This window comes from Perognathus longimembris, chromosome 18 (assembly GCF_023159225.1).
Source record: "Perognathus longimembris pacificus isolate PPM17 chromosome 18, ASM2315922v1, whole genome shotgun sequence".
In the NCBI taxonomy this organism is placed as follows: Eukaryota; Metazoa; Chordata; class Mammalia; order Rodentia; family Heteromyidae; genus Perognathus; species Perognathus longimembris.
Window position 1 is genome coordinate 23,270,704 of NC_063178.1, and position 19,113 is coordinate 23,289,816.

General features: G+C 38.7%; 1 protein-coding gene across 12 annotated transcripts in view; it reads left to right on the top strand.

The window, feature by feature from the left end:
- Abi1 (abl interactor 1) overlaps positions 1–19,113 on the top strand; it is an 84,206-nt gene that overhangs the window by 40,461 nt on the left and 24,632 nt on the right. For all 12 annotated transcript variants that reach the window (XM_048367880.1, XM_048367883.1, XM_048367884.1 and 9 more), the window contains exon 3: positions 17,358–17,534. In XM_048367880.1, the coding sequence (XP_048223837.1) occupies positions 17,358–17,534 (177 nt within the window). The remainder of the gene's footprint in view (positions 1–17,357; positions 17,535–19,113) is intronic.

Consider the following 19,113-nt stretch of genomic DNA (forward strand, 5'->3'; position numbering starts at 1 on the left):
GCTTGGACTCAGGGCCTGAGCACTGTCCCTGGCTTCTTTTTGCTCAAGGCTAGCACTCTATCACTTGAGCCACAGTGCCGCTTCCAGCCTTTTCTGTTTATGTGGGGCTGAGGAATTGAACCCAGGGCTTCATGCATGCTAGGCAAGCACTCAACCACACATTCCCAGCCCTTGTTACATTTTTTAAAAAAGGTCTCTCTTCAGGGTATTTTAAGTGGATTAAAATATTAACCTGTGGTTAATGTATGTGATCGTAGGTACTGAGGATGATGAGATCTGAGGATCAGGGTTTGAAGCCTGGGCCGGAAAAGTCCGTGAGACTCTGGTCCCCAATTAACCACAAAAAAAATCAAAAGTGGACCTGTGGGGCTAGGAATATGGCCTAGTGGTAAGAGTGCTTGCCTCGTATACATGAGGCCCTGGGTTCGATTCCTCAGCACCACATATACAGAAAATGGCCAGAAGGGGCACTGTGGCTCAAGTGGTAGAGTGCTAGCCTTGAGCAAAAAAGAAGCCAGGGACAGTGCTCAGGCCCTGAGTTCACGGCCTAGTTCTGGCCAAAACAAAAAAAAAAAGTGGACCTGTGACTCAAGTGGTACAGTGCTAGCCTTGATCAAAAGTGCTCTGGGATAGTACCAGGGCCCTGAGTTCAAGCCCTGGATTAGCACATACACAAATACATTGTGATATATATATTTTTGTTTTGTTTTGTTTTGTTTTTGCCAGTCCTGGGCCTTGGACTCAGGGGCTGAGCACCATCCCTGGCTTCTTCCCGCTCAAGGCTAGCACTCTGCCACCTGAGCCACAGCGCCCCTTCTGGCCGTTTTCCATATATGTGGTGCTGGGGAATCAAACCGAGAGCTTCATGTGTAGGAGGCAAGCACTCTTGCCACTAGGCCATATTCCCAGCCCTACATTGTGATATTTTAATGGAGTATTTTATTTATATTTAATATAGATACAATTTGAGTTTAAATGAACCACCCTTATTTTATCTGCTTCTGTTATCTATTCTGTTTCTTTCTCCTAATGTCTTATTTTCTCCTATTAAGTATTTGACTATGAGATTTTGTTTTTATTTTCTATGATGGTGCTTTAAACTTGTCATTCATGGCTCACACCTATATTCCTAACCATTTGGAAGGCTGAGACCAAAAGTCTATCTTTTGAGGTCAGCTTGGACAGAAAAGTTGAAGAGACCCTGTCTTGAAGATAGCTACCAAACCAGGCTCATGACTATAATCCTAGATACTCAGCAGGTTGAGGTCCAAGGATCATGGTGTGAAGCTAGCCTGGGTGGAGAAATAGGAGAGATTCTCAATCTCTAGTCAACCAGACAAAATAGAGAACTGGAGCTGGAGGCTTAGCTCAAGTGATAGAACATCAGCCATGAACAAAAAAGCTGATCGAAAATTTGGGGCTGGGAATATGGCCTAGTGGCAAAAGCACTTGTCTCGTGTACATGAAGCCCTGGGTTCGATTCCCCAGCACCACATATATAGAAAATGGCCAGAAGTGGCGCTGTGGCTCAAGGGTCAGAGTGCTAGCCTTGAGCAAAAAGAAGCCAGGGACAGTGCTCAGGCCCTGAGTCCAAGGCCCAGGACTGGCAAAAAAAAAAAAAAAAAAAAAAAAAAAAAAAGAATTCAAGCCCCGGTACTGTTAGAAAAAGAAAGAAAAGTAAAGAAAATAGCCAGCCAAAACACAGGGCTGGAGACGTGGCTCAAGTGGTAAAGCATTAGCCTAGCAAGCATGAAGCCCAAGTTAAAAACCCCAATACTGCAAAAACAAAAACACAAAATCCCAAAACGGAACAACAAGAGCTTTTTAAAAGTTTTTCTTTTTCATTTTGAGACAGGGGTCTTGCTAGGTAGCCCAGGTTGGCTTTGGATTCTTTAACCATCTTGCCCTACTGTCTTGAATGCTTCTATTACAGGTGTGTACCATCATGTTTGACTGATTCTAGAGTTTTTTTGTATGTAATTTGTCTTCTCTATGGAAACTTTTAGGATATTTTTTTAGTTGTGGTGGTTTGAAATTTCATAGCGACATACTTTGTCATTGATGTTTACAAAGCATTATTGTGCTGTTCTAGTTTCTGGAATATCTGTTTTGATGATTTCTTCTGCCACACTCTTCCTCTTTTTAGATCCCAGATTGTTTGGGTTTTAATATTCTTTTCCATCCTACCTTTATCTTTGGGTATCTTCCTCAACTTTATGTCTAGTGCATCTATTGTTTGTAATAATTTTTAAACTTCTTCTTAAGGAGTTTCTTGACCTCTGCTTTCTTTTCTAAAATTTCAGTTCTTGGTGAATGGATTCTTTATTTAATTCTTCATTTAAGTTCTTTATTTTTAAATGTTCCTCATATAGGTGATGAAAAAATGATTCTTCCAGTATGGATACGGTATACACAATTTATGTTCAGTGAATTGATAAATTAAGAACTATACCTCTTAGTGGTAATATGATATCCCACATCTATACAATTGCAGAACATTTAGAAATAATTCTTATTACTCAGCTATAATCTGGTATAGACTTTATGAGCCAATTTGATGAAAACAATGATAGAGTGAGTCTTCCTTATTTTTGGGTTTGTTATATATAAAGGATTAAGCATGGTCAAAACAACTAAATGAACACAAGTGACAATGTTAATATTATTTTATTAGCATATACTAGTTGTACAATTGGAGGGGGGTGCTTATTGTGACATTTCCATACATGGAAACAGTGTACTTCATCAAACTCACTGTCACTCTACTTTATTGCCCCTTTTCCTTTTTAAACAAATTTCAGCAGGTTTCATGGTCAAAACCAAAAATTTTCACGTGCTCATTATGTAGGTCGAAATGTTCTCATTTTTGCTTGTCTCCCTCTCCCCCTTTGGATCTGTCATTTGCGCCATCCTTCCCACCAACATAATTCCCTCTATACTATCATCAGTTTTGTTTAAATTGTTTTATGGTCTGTTGAGTGTTTCTGTATTCTAAAATTTCTAAAATGTCCTCCTAAAAGCACTTGGTTCCCCAAAAGCAAAGTAAAAGTTAATGTGCTTAATTGTAAGTGATAAAGCAAAAATTTTAGGTTTGTTAAAAAGCTACCGTACAGTCAGGAATGTGGCCTAGTGGGGAAGTGCTTGACTAGCTGGCATGAAGCCCTGGGTTCGATTCCTCGGTACCACATACACAGAAAAAGCCAGAAGTGCTGTTGTGACTCAAGTGGTAGAGCACTAGCCTTGAGCAGAAGAAATTCAAGGACAATGCCCAGGCTCTGAGTTCAAGCCCCATGACTGGCTAGATAAATAAATAAATAAATTGCTACCTTACCTCCATTTGCTTTCTAATATACAAATTTTATTGGAATTTCTTGTCCACTGATTCGTTCCCTTATCCTCCAGAAAAGAATGTATTGAAATAAATGAATTCTGTATCAGTCATTTTGGTGGCATTTCCAAATGCCAACCTGTGCTTTTAAATATACCCTCAGTATAAATATACCCAGTTGTGGCCATTACTTCAAAGAATTGTAGATCTGAAATACTCATTATGATGCAAAAAGAAATGAGTAGTCTCAGAGTAGGCTCCCATTGAGCATAATCCAAATTCTTTAAGTGATAGATTTCAACCTTAGTTTTTGAGACTGCAAATTTGCAGTCTGATAAATCTATATATGTATATCTATATCCATATCTATATCTGTGTCTATATATAAAGTATAGGTGAACATCATAATAATTTCTAGTTTTTTATTATCTTGAATTCTGGGCTTTGTGTTCTTGTGTGACTTTTTTACTCTGCCTAGCTCTACCATTTGGGCCACATTGCCAGTTTCAGCTTTTTACTAGTTAATTGGAAATGAGGTTCACAGATTTGTCTGCCTAGGCTAGCTTTGAATGAGGATTCTCAGATCACAGCCTCCTGAGTAGCTTGTATTATCGATGTGAGCCAACAGCACTCAGCTAATAATTTCTAATTGTTAAAATTTCAAATATTTATTTAAATACTTAGTGTTAATTTTTTACTAGTTTGAGGTCAAGTAAATTTAAAGTTGAACACTTGATATGGATGGGGGAACAGAGCAATTAATAGTAAAACTAATATTTGCTGACTTCTTTCTACATGCCAGAAATGATGAAATCCTTTACATATACTAACTTACTTAATCCTGACAATAATTGTGTGAGAGAATTCAGATCTTCAGTTGTATACTATGATAATAAAACTGAAATCACAGGTAGATTAAGCAATTTACTGCAAGATCATATACTAATGGTAGAGTCTTATTTTTGGTGGTATCTGTATATTAATTAAGTAACTAAGTGTACCAAACTACACCTCCAGTTTTAGAACTATTTATTTATTTATTCTTTTATGTTTTTATGTCAGTGTCTGGTTATATATACCCCAAGGGGTCCTTGAATATGTGATCTTTGGGGGGAGGGCAGTCCTGGGGCTTGGACTCGCCTGAGCACTGTCCCTGGCTTCTTTTTACCTCAAGGCTAGCACTCTGCCACTTGAGCCACAGCACCACTTCTGGTCATTTTCTGTATATGTGGTGCTGAGGAATTGAACCCAGGGTTTCATGTATATGAGGCAAGCACTCTTGCCACTAGGCCATATCCCCAGCCCTGAATATGTGATCTTGCATCAGCCTCCACATAGTCATTGAACTAAACTGCCTGATACTTCCAGAGAAAATTTGTTTGTGTGTGTGTGTGTGTGTGTGTGTGTGTGTGTGCTGGTTTTGAGTCTTGAACTCAGGGCTTGGGCACTATTCCTGAGATTTTTGCTCAAGGATAGTGCTCTATCACTTGAGCCACAGGCCCGCATCTAGCTTTTTGGTAGATAAGTAGAGGTAGAGGTGTCATAGACTTTCCTGCCTAGCTTCAAACATTGATATTCAGATCTCAGCTTCCTCAGAAGCTAGAATTGCAGGTGTGAGACACTGGCACCTGGTAACTATAATTAATTATGAATGTGTTCTGTACTTTGTCTTAACATTCTTTTAAAGTTTTAATTATTTTTAATAATCATTAGTTGTACCAGGGGGTTCGACTGAACATTTCAGTGTATGAGTATGGTTCATCTTGATCAGTGTCACACCTGTCACTTATCTCTCCCAAACCCATGGGTTACATTCTCAAATAGATCAGAGTTAGAAAATGGTGTTGGCTGGTTCTGAAATTTGAGGCATGAAGCAAAATATTAGTAACAGAACCATTTCTTACCAGGAGACAGTATTTCAGAATAAGTTGGATTCAATTTTTTATTACATGTTTTCAACCAGAGTCCAATTTTGGAGTTTATCTTTTTTTTGGCCAGTCCTGGGGCTTGGACTCAAGGCCTGAGCACTGTCCCTGGCTTCTTTTTGCTCAAGGCTAGCATTCTGCCACTTGAGTCACAGCGCCACTTCTGGCCATTTTCTGTATATGTGGTGCTGGGGAATCGAACCCAGGGCCTCATGTATATGAAGCAGGCACTCTTGCCACTAGGCCATATCCCCAGCCCCTGGAGTTTATCTTTTAAAATAAATCTATTATAGTGTAATATATATATATATGTATGTGTGTATATATATATGTCATTTAGAATCAAGTTAACTTTGAAGCTGATTGGGACCTTGTTTTCAGCTTATTGAACAAAGCCCTGTAACACAGAATTTTGGGCGTAGAGCCATTTCTGAAGACTGAGCCAAATAAGCAGCAACAGAGAGAGATTGTCTTTTTCTTGGCTGAAGGCTTTCTCAAAGTGTAGCTTGTCTTGGGGTTCTTTAACTTTTTCTATTTTTTAAAATTCAGGGTACAAATGTATTTTGATTTTCATTATGTAGTTACATTTCAGCAAGCATTTATTGTGATTTATTTCTATATAAAGGTTTTTGCTTGAAATCCATGCTGCATCCCTTAAATGGCAGTTCTAAGGGTAGCATGCCTCCTAATCTCATATCATGGAAGATATGTGAAATACCAAATAGTGTTGCTGTGCTGTTCTTTCCTGCCTGTCTTTGATATGACAGATTTTTCTGGAAGATCCTTAAAAAAGGCATATGTTTTTTTTTTCTTCCTAAAACAACAAGGGCAAGAAAAGAGAACACAGAGCAACATATTTCTTCCTTTCTTTTTCTTTCATTCGTTTGTTCATTAATTCATTCATTCTTTCAACCTGCCATTTCTGGGGCTTGAACTATGGGACTGGGCATTATCCCTGAGCTTTTTTTGTTCAAGGCTAGCACTCCTACCACACTTGAGCCACAGTTCTACTTCCAGCTCTTTGGTGGTTAATTGGAAATCCGTCTCACAGCTTTCTTGCCTGGTCTGGCTACAAACCAGATCTCAATACTCAGATCTCAAGTCTCTTTGGAAGCTAGGATCACAGGCAAAAGTCTTCAAAAGCACTAAAATCCCAAGATTCTATGAATTCACCACTAAAACTAAGAAGTAAAAAGTAGCCAGTTTTGCACCTTCTGCCTACTTGCTTTTCTCTAAACCCTGAAGGAAATTTTTATCATTTTCTTGTCCATAATTTTTTAAATCACATGTATGTATACATATATATATACACACATATATATCAACCATTTGTTGTTTAATTTTTCTTGTGTTTGCTGTTTTAAAATGGGTTCATGCTCTATATAATCTAGGTTGGCTTGTTTTTAAAACATTCAAGACGAGCTGAGTGATCTAAGACGAGCCATGTGATCTAAGGATTCGAAGCCAGCCTGCGCGGGATAGCCCATGAGACTCTTCCTCCAGTTACCTCTACAAAAAAGCTGGAAGCAGCGCTGTGGCTCAAGTAGTAGAGCACTAGCCATGAGCAAAAAAAGCTCAGGGACAGTGCCCAGGCCCTGAGTTTAGGACCAGCACCCCCCCCCCCAAAAAAAATAATCCAAAAAACAAAAAAGGACTCAACTGTGTAATTTCTGATTAATTCATATACATATAGATAGTTCTTTCATAATAATTTATTCATTCTATTTTTTTTTCTAGTGGTAGGAATTGAACCCAGGGCAAATGACCCACTACTTTGAGCCATGTTGGTCCTCTCTCTCTATAGATACATATATATAGACACACACATTGCCTGCTGATGCTGGGCTTCCTGGGTGCTGTCCCTGAGCTTCTTTCTGCTCAAGGCCTACATTCTACCACTTGAGCCACAGCGCCATTTCTAACCTTTCTGTTTATGTGGTGCTGAGAAGTCAAACCCAGGCTTCATGCATGCTTAGGCAAGCACTCTACCACTAAGCCACATTCTCAGCCCCTACTAAGGCTTTATAATGAATCTTAGTAGGCAAGTTATCCTACTTCTTATTTTTTTCCAATTATCTCTTATAATTTCTTTCATATACTTTTTGATACCATAAAAAGCTCTGTTGGGATTTTAGTGGAGATGCCTTGAAGTTATAGCTCAGTTTTGGAAAACTTGGCATCAATACTGCATTGTGTAGAAGTGGGGCATCGAATGTGTTTGGTAGGTGTGGGAGTGTTACACCTAGTTTTGAAGGGCATATAACTTTTTTCTTTTTGTTTTTTAGATTTCTCTTTTAAACTTTTTTGTACTGTTCCCTTATTTTTCTCTTACTAGAAGTAAGATACATAAATGCACAGAGGAATTTTTGCAGACTTTTCTTCAGGGTGTGTTCTAATTTTGTGGGAAGGATATATTTCTATTATCATGTTTGCTTTTGCTGTTCTCTTCCAACAGCTCTTGATCATATCCTGAGTAAGCCAAAAGAGCTTTCTAGCTGTATTATATGTAGATTTTGTTTCATCTATTACACTTGATATGCAAAACCTTGGTTTGTGCTTTGTGTTTCTTTGTTACTGGCCCTTTGCTGTAGTTTGTTTTTTTTTGGTTGTGGGGCTTGTTCTCGGCCTGGGCACTGTCCCTGGCTTCTTTTTGCGCAAGGTGAGCACTCTACACTTGAACCACAGCACGACTTCTGTGGTGCTGAGGAATCGAACCCAGGGCTTCATGAATGCGAAGCAAGCACTCTACGACCAGGCCATATGCCCAGTCCCCAAAATAGTTTTTATATTAACATCAGTGACTCTATTAGATGATCATCAGAATTAATGAGGGAAGGTGGTCAGAGATGTAACTTGTTTCATTATAAAAACAGTTGTTTTAAGGACTAAGTATTTGAGATTTTTGTCTTTTATGCAGTCTAATAAGTAGCCTGCCACAGTTTTAAAGATTACAGGTGAAAGATAATAGGACTCATGGATTAGAAACACAGGACTTTACTTATGAGCACAGCAGAATGTGGTTATTTGCCAAGCTCTCAGCTCTGCAGAGGAATGTGAAGGGGACTGAGGGCCATCCATCTCTTGTACTGCAATCCTGTCTATTATAGGAGAGTGCTCTAGGATAGGGAACATAGAATTTAATAGTGAGTGGTAAGCCTACCTGATCTTTAACCTGGAGGATGATGACATTTTTATTATACTTGACAATAAACAAACCTGATCTTTGGTTCTTAGGATACCTTATTTCTATACTTCAAGACTGTTTCTTAAATAAACATACTGTAACAAAATAGTATGGAATGAGATTCAATATCTCTACTTACAAGATGTACCAAAATGAGTGATCTAAGTATAATTGTCTTCTAGCAAGATTTACTCTTCCTGTCTGTGTAACTTCTTGGCTAGTAATAGTTCATTTAGTTATGCTACTTCATTGGTCACTGATTAATCCTTACAACAGAGGCTTGAACCAGATATTGTCTGATATGACCTTTAATTGAGGTTACTATCCACAGGATAGCAGGATGAGGCCAAACTGCAGCATTGACCTCAATTGTGCTCCCCAGGATTTGAGACCCAGATAGCTGAACAAATGTGGAGAACTTTTAGAGTCAGTATTAGCCATCTGGCTTTCTTTGTGCCCTGACTTTCAAATTGACCTAAGGCTTTAATCTAGGTACTGTAGGGTATATTTCTCAGGTTTGGCCTTGTTTTGCAAGAAGGAAGTATTAGGGCTGTTCTGTCAACCAAAACAGTTCTGTCTGTTGATGCTTGTAGGGCCACGGTGATGTCATTGATTCCTTCAGTTAAAAAGTCTGGAGCAAATTGCACACCAAATTGGATGACTTCCATTGTAGCAATAATTGCCCCAGAATGCATATGATTAACTTGTTAATTTTCTGTGTGAGCACTTTCCCCTACCAGCCTTGCTTCATAGTTGTCTGTGACATTATATAGTCTACTAGTGGTGCTTCCTTAACTTTAAGGTTTTGGATGAGTGCCCTCTAATTATATAAGTCACTACATTTTTTGTTTGTTTTTTTAAGGATGAGTTCACCTTTACTGAAAACCAAAAGTTTCCTTTCTCCCAATTCGTAAAGTCACTACATTTTTTTTGTTGTTGTTGTTTTGCAAGTCCTGGGGCTTGAACTCAGGGCCTGAGCACTGTCACTGGCTTCTTTTTGCTCAAGGCTAGCACTCTACCACTTGAGCCACAGCGCCACTTCTGGTCATTTTCTATATAGGTGGTGCTGCGGAATTGAACCCAGGGCTTTCATGTACGTGAGGCAAGCACTTTAACACTAGGCCATATTCCCAGCCCCAGTGACTACATTTTTTTGAAGGAAGCAAGTTAATACTTGATTTTTATATTAGAAGTATTCCAAGGCTGCATATTCCTTATAGTAATATGTGCTATAAAGAATGTGTTATTTACAACTTTTGCCTAGGTAATTCCTCCCCATGAGCGCTCAGGCTGACAGTTTGTACTGTATGGGCCTCCTTGGATGGGGTCATTGGCCTTAGGCTTTCCAGTTCAGTATGTATAATTGAATCTTATACTTACTTTTTTTTGAAGAGATAACCTGAAGCAACTGGTCCAGTATGTCCTTGTCTGTGCCCCTAGCCTGGTGGTATTCATTTAGCTATAGGAATGTGAGTAGAAAAGACATCATATGTGTTTTGTGTGGGAAATACAAGATCATGCTCCACTGCTCCCAAGAGAATTCTCTATGAGGTTAAGAAGAATTGTGATTAGAGCTGTCTGGCAAGGTGTGGGCAGGCCATGAAGTGCAGTCATTGAAATTTAAAGTTTGCAGTTTCTTGGGTCCATACCAGGGAATTTTCCTTTGTGAGAAAGGCTCTAGGAGTGATTTTCTTTTTTCTTTTAACTTTTTATAGTTATTATAAAAGTAATGTACAGAGGGGTTACAGTTACATTTGCTCTTTGGACAATGTCACTCCTTCCCTTGCTCTTTGCCAGTTTTTCCCTCCTGGCTCCAACCACAAGTTGTATAGTTCGTTTTCAACATAGTGTTTAGTGAGTACCACTGTTGCATTTGTTCACCCTTTTTTCACCCTCTATTTTTGTGCCTTTCTTACTCTCCCAAAGACACAGATGAAAGAACAAACAAGATAAAAAGAAAACAAAACCAACAACAAAGAAAAACTCTTTTTTTCTATTTCCTGGAGTTCATTTAGTTAGACAAGTACTTTTTTATATGATCAGAAGCACATAGACATTGAGCCTTTGTGTTCCTCCCTAAAGAATATCCAGAAGTGATTTTCAAAGAGAGAAATCACTAACATCCTTACTTTTTCCTTACCTCCTGAAGTTGTTTCTCTTTCTTCCACAAGGGCTAGGATTGTTTAGTTGTTTATTTTCTTATATTGGCACAAAGTTGACGTATTCCATTCCAATAGTTAACTTTACCTTTTGCTTGCTATTCCTGGCTTGTACCCAGACAACTTTTTTCTGGAATGATCAGGTATAAGAGCAAAAAGGGCATTTGTGTGTGTGTGTGTGCGCGCGCGCGCGTGCGCACGTGTCTGTGCACACATACATGTTCTGGAATTGAAGACAAGGCTTTAGGAGACTCTGCATGACTTTGGCGGGGGGTGGGGGTGGTGTCTTTTCTTTTTTGGTACTGGGGATTGAACCCAGGATGTTGCACTTGCTAGGCAAACGCTTTGCCACTGAGCTACATCCCAGCTCTGTGCTTTTTTTTTTTTTTTTAATTCCTCAAGTCTAGCACTCTACCACTTGAGCCATTTCTAGCTCTTTGGTGGTTCACGGGAGATAAGAGTCTCAAGGACTTTTCCTGCCCAGACTGGCTTTGAACTGTGATCCTCAGATTTCAGCCTCCTGAATAGTTAGGATTATAGGTGTGAGCCATTGCCACCCTGTGAAAAGGACATTTTTATTAAACTTAACAGATATTCTCTTAGGTCTTTTAATGGGAGGACTTGTGGAGCAGTGTACTTGATCAAGTGGTCATTATCTTTCCAAATCTTCTTTGGGAGAATGTTTGTTATTTATTGTAAAGGTGATGTGTACAGAGTGGTTACAGTTACATAAGTCAGGTAATGAGTACATTTCTTTTGGAACAGTGCCACTCTCTATTTCATTTTCTTCCATTTTTTTCCCTCCTGACCTCCTTCCTCCAAGTTCATTTCCAACATAGTGTCTAGTGACTATTGGAGGAATGTGTATTTAATGCAATGCTGGGAATCACTAGCATCACAGAGCATTGTGCATGCGAAAGCACACATACTTACCACAGAGCTATGCCCATAACCATCCTTTGCCCATCTTTTTGGAGCTAGGTTTTCCTTTTTTTTGTTTGTTTTGCCAGTTCTGGTGTTTGAACTCTGGGCCTGAGCACTGTCCCTGGTTTATTTTTGCTCAAGGCTAGCACTCTACCACTTGAGCTGCAGCACCACTTCTGGCTTTTTCTATTTATATGTTGCTGAGGAATCGAACCCAGGGCTTCATGTATATGAGACGAGCACTTTACCACTAGGCCATATTCCCAGCCCCTAGATTTTGCTTTATGTTGTTGAGTATTTTGAGGAGATTGTTTCAGCATTTAGATATGTTTGTGGGTACTTTGAAAAAGTGTCATCAGGGGCTGGGGATATAGCCTAGTGGCAAGAGTGCCTGCCTCGGATACACGAGGCCCTAGGTTCGATTCCCCAGCACCACATATACACAAAACGGCCAGAAGCGGCGCTGTGGCTCAAGTGGCAGAGTGCTAGCCTTGAGCGGGAAGAAGCCAGGGACAGTGCTCAGGCCCTGAGTCCAAGGCCCAGGACTGGCCAAAAAAAAAAGTGTCATCAGCAGTGCAGCACCACTGACTACTAGAAGGGGAACATCAAAGGTTTGATGTAGCCATTCAGCCACTAGCTTGCAGAAGGACTGTTTTTGCAGGGTTTATCAGTCTAGAATGAGATGGTAACTTATTTTTTTATCAGGAGCACAAGCTTTTATTTTGTGTCTACTCTTTGAATATAGATGTATCATTATGTCTGGTATGATGATGGAATGGTGGCATTGGTAACAGTCTAAGCAGTGCAGACTTTATCTCACTTGATTTTATCAGACCATGACCTTTACTATAGTCATTTATATTGACCCAGCTAGTGACTCGAGAAGGCTTCTCCATCCCTGCAGAGATTGCTGCTCAAAGGGCTCATAAGAATGTGGGATAAATCCACTCATGCTATTATGTATGTATGGGCTTTTAAAAAAGTGGGCAAAATCCCTTGGGAGCTTAGGTGTGTTCACAATATGAGTAAGTAAAATGTCAACCATTAGGATATATACTCACTGATGGAAACCACAACATTTATACATTGAGTGGGTTCCAAGAGCCCCACTGGAAAGGTGGAATTAGCTTCTTTTCCCTGATGTGAACCCTGCTCAAGGCAGGTAACTTATCTCTCCAAAGTACTATTTCTTGTTCTATCAGTGCCCAAAGAGTTTGCTAAAATTATATAACATAGGTATACTTGGTCTTCATCTTTTCTTGGAAACTTTAAACAAAAATAAGGCCCACATCATCCCCAATTGTCCTTTTTCTTTAAAGCATTTGATGTTGAGATATGGAGGATGTTAGGAAGGAAGACCTCTGCAACATTGAATAAAGGCCATTTACTCTTATTTTTGAATGGTGTGGTAGCTGCATACTGATCAAATAAAACTGATGATTTTTGGTCCATTAAAAGAATAATGTATTGTGTGATAACCTCATCATTACTATTATCCATTTTTGATTGTGAATATCTTAAGTCAACAGCTATAGCCACATTGCTTTTTGGCAGGGACATTAAGTTTTGCTCTTGTAGTCTGACTTGGGTTTCACTTGCATAGTGGCATTATTAATTTTGGGAGTTCACCTTAATGTGGACTATTGTCCCATTGACAAGGTAATATCTCTTAAAATCTTTATCCTTTTTGTTGTTGGTGGTGGTTGTGGGGTTTGAACTCTGGGCCTGGGCGCTGTCCTTGAGCTCTTCAGCTCAAGGTTAGTGCTCAGCTATTTGAACAACAGTGCCACTTCCAGTTTTCTGGTGGTTAATTGAGGCAAGAGCCTCAATTTCTTGCCCATGCTAGCTTGGAACGGTGATCCTCAGATGTCAGCCTCCTGAGTAACTAGGATTATAGGAATGAGCCACTGGTGCCCCAGCCTATTTTTTGTTGTTGTTGTTTGTCCTGGGGCTTGAACTCAGGGACAAGGTACTGTTTCTGGGCTCTTTCTTTTTCTATTTTTTTTTTTTTTTGCCAGTCCTAGGCCTAGAACTCAGGATCTAGACTCTGTCCTTGATGGTCTAGGCTAGAACTCTACCACTTGAGCCACAGTGCCACTTCCCCTTTTCTGTTTATGTGGTACTGAGTAATTGAACCCAAGGCTTCATGCATGCTAGCAAGCACTCTACCACTAAGCCACATTCTCAGCCTTTTTATATAAGGCTGGCACTCTACCACTTGAGCAACAGCTCTACTGTTTGGTGGTTAATTGGAGATAAGAGTCTGGACTTTCCTGCCCAAGCTGGCTTCAAATCACGATGGTCAGATCTCAGCCTCTCGAGTAGTTAGGATTGTAGCTTTGAGCCACCAGTGCACAGAAGGTTCTTGATACAGTTAGGAGCATTAGAACTGAGGCTAAGAATTTTCTAGATTTTTAAAACAGTATATCTTTTCCAGTGAATCACCTTCATCAGCATTTTAATCTCATCCATTATAAAGTAATTTGGCTAATCAGTGCTTAGTGGGGTTTGTCTAAGAGAAAATCTTCCTAGAGGGCTAGTGCTTTATCCTATTAGATAGGACACACTACCAAAATTGCTGAGGCCTTGACTTGCCAGTTCACAAGGACTGAACGTTGGTTAGATAGACTGCAGGAGAAGTTGGGCACTAAGATAATGAGTTTTGTCATTCTTTAACACCTGTCATCATCTTAGACGCAAACTAGCCAAAGATTTGTCTGATGCTACCCAAAGTAGCTGCAGAATCTTCTCCTTTTCACATTCAGTATAGATAGATGTCCCTGTAACTATCATCTGAAATGAAACAGGACCTCATGTGCTTTTCTCTCCTTCTACCAGACAAATTTTAATTCAGGTTGTTTATGGGGCAGGCCTATGAGACTGTCAGCTTGATGAAGAACATCTCCCATCTGGCAGAGAGTTGGCAATACCAGGGAGTCATTCCGGCTGCTGTCTGAATCTACCTACTTCTTGGTACTCAGCTTGAAAGTCTCTGTTAATTTAGCCTTATTATTAATAAGCAGTAAGTAAAAGGGAGGACAATTTAACAATTCTCATGGATTTTTCTGAATTCCTATTAATCAGCTTTTCCTTCCATTATTACAAAGTTTGGTCTCGCCAGCATTCCGTTTTCATTGCCAAAACTCATAAATTGTGGAGTAGTTGGAGACTTTACTTTTGTAAACTAATAAGCTAATAACCCTAGCACAATTTCATGGATTTTATTAGAAGATGTGAAGCTTATGGCCAGCAACCAAAGGATATCATCTCTCATGGCAATTACAGTAGCCACAGTGTCAGCAATTGCACGTCTCAGTTTCATTGAGTATTACAAAGAGAGACAGTTTGCCTGCACGTCGTCCAGTGCATTACAGGGAAAGGCCTGCAGGTTTAGGGAACCACATCTTTCATAATAGGCAACAAACCTTTGGGACCTTTAGTATTGCTTGTTTGCTTTCTCACCTACTCTACCATAATTGCCTCCACCTTTTTATCTTCAATACCTCTGTCAGGAGGATCTTTTGAAAATGCAGGTGTGATGTTTGTAATTCAAGTTAAATTTTGTTTCTCATGATGACTTCTTCCTATTATGAGAAAGTTTAAGCTGTTAAGTGGTACTGTGACTTTACTATCCAGTTTTTTCTTTTTCTTTTTTCTTGCATTGCAATGCTAGAGATTGAACCAAGGGCCTTATGCATGCTAGACAAGTTCTCTGTCATGAGCCCTGCTATTCTGAGCTCTTCTAGTCTCTGTTAATGGTTTCTATCAACCAGCAGTTCTATCAGCCATCCCCCTCCCCTCCTCCATTCTCCCCTTTCCCTCTCTTCCTCCTCTCCATTTCTCTGTTCCTCCTCTTTCCCCTTCCCACTCTCCCTCCCTGTTCTCCTCCTCCCTCTCCCTTTTTCCCTTTCTCCCTCCTCCTCTCTTCCCCCTCTTTCCCTCTTCCTCTCTCTTTCCCCTCTCTCCTTCCCTTTCCCCCCTTCCCCCCCCCCCTTGTGGCTGGTACTGGGGTTTTTAACTCAGGGCCTTGAAAACTCACTCATCTGGCTTTTTTAGCTGGCACTCCACCACCTGCGCCAAATTTTAGCCTGGTTTTTGCAGATGATTTTGGAGAAGAAATCTGACAGACTTTGAATTATGATCCTCCAAATCTAAGCCTCCTGAGTAGCTAGGATTAAAGTGTGGGTCACTGACACTTGACTGTTATCCAGTTTTTAAATATGGATGGCTGAGTAATAATGTTTCAAATAATAATTATTGCTGTTATTATTAGCTTGGTCCTGAGGTAGAACTCAGGTTCTTCTACAGGTACTACTACAGAGCTAATTTACTAGTCTCTCTTTAAAAAAATAGACACACACACAGAGAATAAGCTTAAAAATTCTTCTTTGAGGGCTGGGGATATGGCCTAGTGGCAAGAGTGCTTGCCTCGTATACATGAAGCCCTGGGTTCAATTCCCCAGCACCACATATATAGAAAAAGTCCATAAGTGGCGCTGTGTGGCTCAAGTGGCAGAGTGCCAGCCTTGAGCAAAAAGAAGCCAGGGACAGTGCTCAGGCCCTGAGTCCAAGGCCCAGGACTGGCCAAAAAAAATCATCTTTGAGATCTAGTGCACAACACAGTGACAATAGCTAACGATTATGTATTGCACATTTCAATATAAGTGGAACAAATCTTAAAAATATTTTAAAAACACATACAGGACATTATTGAGTAGGCTGTACCAAGCAGCAGGTATGTAGGCTACTTATTCACAGGTTATAACTTTTGCTCCTATCATTTTTTTGGGGGGAGGAGCTTTGGCCTTTATTTATTTATTTATTTGTAATTTATTTATTAATTAAACAAAATTTTTTGACAAGGTGTTGTACAAAAAGGGTACAGTTACATAGTAGGGCAGTGTGTACATTTCTTGTGATATCTTACACCCTGTTTTTCTTTCCCTTCCCTAGGTCAGGTAGACATATATACAATACACAATGTACCAAGAATGTATACAGTAGCCACGTGGCCTACGCCCAAGAAAATTCGCCTAGGGCTTTAAATGTAATGTCGACATTAGACATATGTCGACAGTAGTCTTATATGAACGTACATACATAGCTTTTGAGCTATTGTATTCCACTGAGAGGTCAATTCATTTTTCCCTTTATGTGTTTGTAGTGTGAGGTTTAAAAAATAAAATTTAATGCATGTTCACACAACCTATGAACTCAAGACAATCGGGAGAAGAGGGCTTTCATAGAAAATTAAGCCCATTATCATCCTTGAATCCTGCAGTATAGTTTGTGTCTTTCATAATCTCCATATTATATTCCTGCTTACCCTTTAAAATTTATCTTCTCTGTAAAGGCTTTAACAGAATTCTTTTCAGCCTAGTTTGTCTTGCTTGGAATAGCAATTTCAAATAATCTACACATGTGTCATAGCAGTACTTAACCTCTTTGTGTTGTAAATACTAAGGGTGTGTGTGTGTGTGTGTGTGTGTGTGTGTGTGTGTGTGTGTGTATGTTTCATGTCCACTGAATGGAATGTAAGCTTATACAATGGGACTCCTCTCTTACATACTCCCAGGTTTTTAGGAAACAAATTGCTTTCCTGGCAGTTACCTTAGAATCAAAATCCAATAAATTAGTTTTTAAAATTACCTTTAAGTATTTCCTGATTTGAGCCTTGAGGAAATTAATTTTGAAGGGAAAGATAAAATATCCACTGGAAAATTTCCACATGGTACAGTCCCAAAATACAACCTATATACCCAATATATATTCAGTATATATGGACACCACATATGTAGTTTGAATATTTTCTTGCTTTGTTCACATTTAAAATATAGACTGTGGATATTCATAAAGAGAAAGTGGCTCGAAGAGAGATTGGAATTTTGACAACAAATAAGAATACTTCAAGAACTCACAAAATAATAGCACCTGCAAATATGGAGCGCCCTGTACGATATATTCGGAAGCCTATCGATTACACAGTTCTAGATGATGTGGGTCATGGTGTCAAGGTAAGCTTTTTTTTGTTGTTGTTACGTTTACTTGAACTAAGAACTAATTTGTATTCTCAAATATTATAGATAGGAAGCATATTAGAAGTATTTTCTTGATGGATTTCTTTTAGTAACTAATTTACATAAAACATTTAATATGTATTTTATTAAGCCTGGAGCAGAATTTTAGCTGATGAGAAGGCTATATTAAACATGTACTAAAACTTGAAATAGCTATTCATTAAATAAACCATTTCACTTACAGATTACTGTTAGAAATTTGTTTTGAATGCCTTATTTTGCCTTTACTACCGAATAAATGCTTTAAACATACTGGCTTTCCAAAATTGGTTTAGGAAATAAGTTACACTTTTGTCTTTGCATCTCTAAATATGTGTATATAGTTGTGTCCCTGTATATATGACAGTGTTATTCAGCACCTTAGAAAAAATGAAAGGACCTACCCCTGCAGAAAAGAAAAGCCATACTGGAGTATAATTAGCTGATCTTGAGGTTTGTGTCAATTTGCAAATATTGATAGTGACCTAAATTCTGTGTAGGATAAACTGTTTCTCAGAAATACATTAGTAGTCGCCTTGAGTTATGTTTCTAGTCTTTAAGATATTTTATAATAAATTTTAAGAAGTTAGCTAAAATTGCCTTCTTTTCTGATGGCTCTGATTAATGCTCATTTTAGATTTGTTGCATTCTAACTTTGCTTCATGTTCTGGTTGAGAGGAGAATAGCCAGCGTCACTGACTTTAGTATGTTCTTTTCCGGGACTTGTGGAGTTACATGTGAATTTATAGGAGTTAACAAATGGTAGATTACTTTTTGCTTGTATTTATCCGGTGTGCGTAGGGCTGTATAAGAGCTTAATTTAATCTAAGAATTTAAAATTAATTATATTTGAAGATATTTTAGACTAATAGGTCTATGAATTTGAATGTGAAAGTATGGGAAAGGCTTTTTTTTTGTATTATTACCTACTTTTGGATTAAAGAAAGATAAATACATATAGATTCCACTGTATAAGTGTGTGTATGTATATATATGTTTACATGTTTGCCCATAAAAACCTTTTGTTTATACTGACTTTCTTACCAAAACAATACATAAAGGCTTCTGTTTGCTTGTTTTAAGCTTCAAAAAGACTATGTGATCTAGTTGCTGTTACACTTAATTAAAGTAAATTTAGATGTGAAATATTTAAAGGACAGTGATTCATGAATTGGGTGGCTTCAGACCACATTGGGGGTGGCGTGAGAGGAAATTGAAGGAAGTATATCAAAGAAATTTGATTTGGAGTACATTCTGATTTGTAGTCTCTAGAGATTAGTTGGGTTTCTAATTGATTATATGGTTTTAGTTTACTTAGTTAGGACCTCAGGACACTGAATCTACCTTAGCATGATGACCTTTTAATTTTTGTTTAATAGCATAGACAGTAAAGCTTTAAAATATTTACATAGGTTTTTTTTTTAAGTTTTTGATTTTTGAAGTGAGCTGCAGTCATTTCAAAGAAAAAAAATTGCCTTGCTGACATTTAGTATGATGATCTATTAAGGCATATAAAATAGAGAGGAATAAAAAAGTT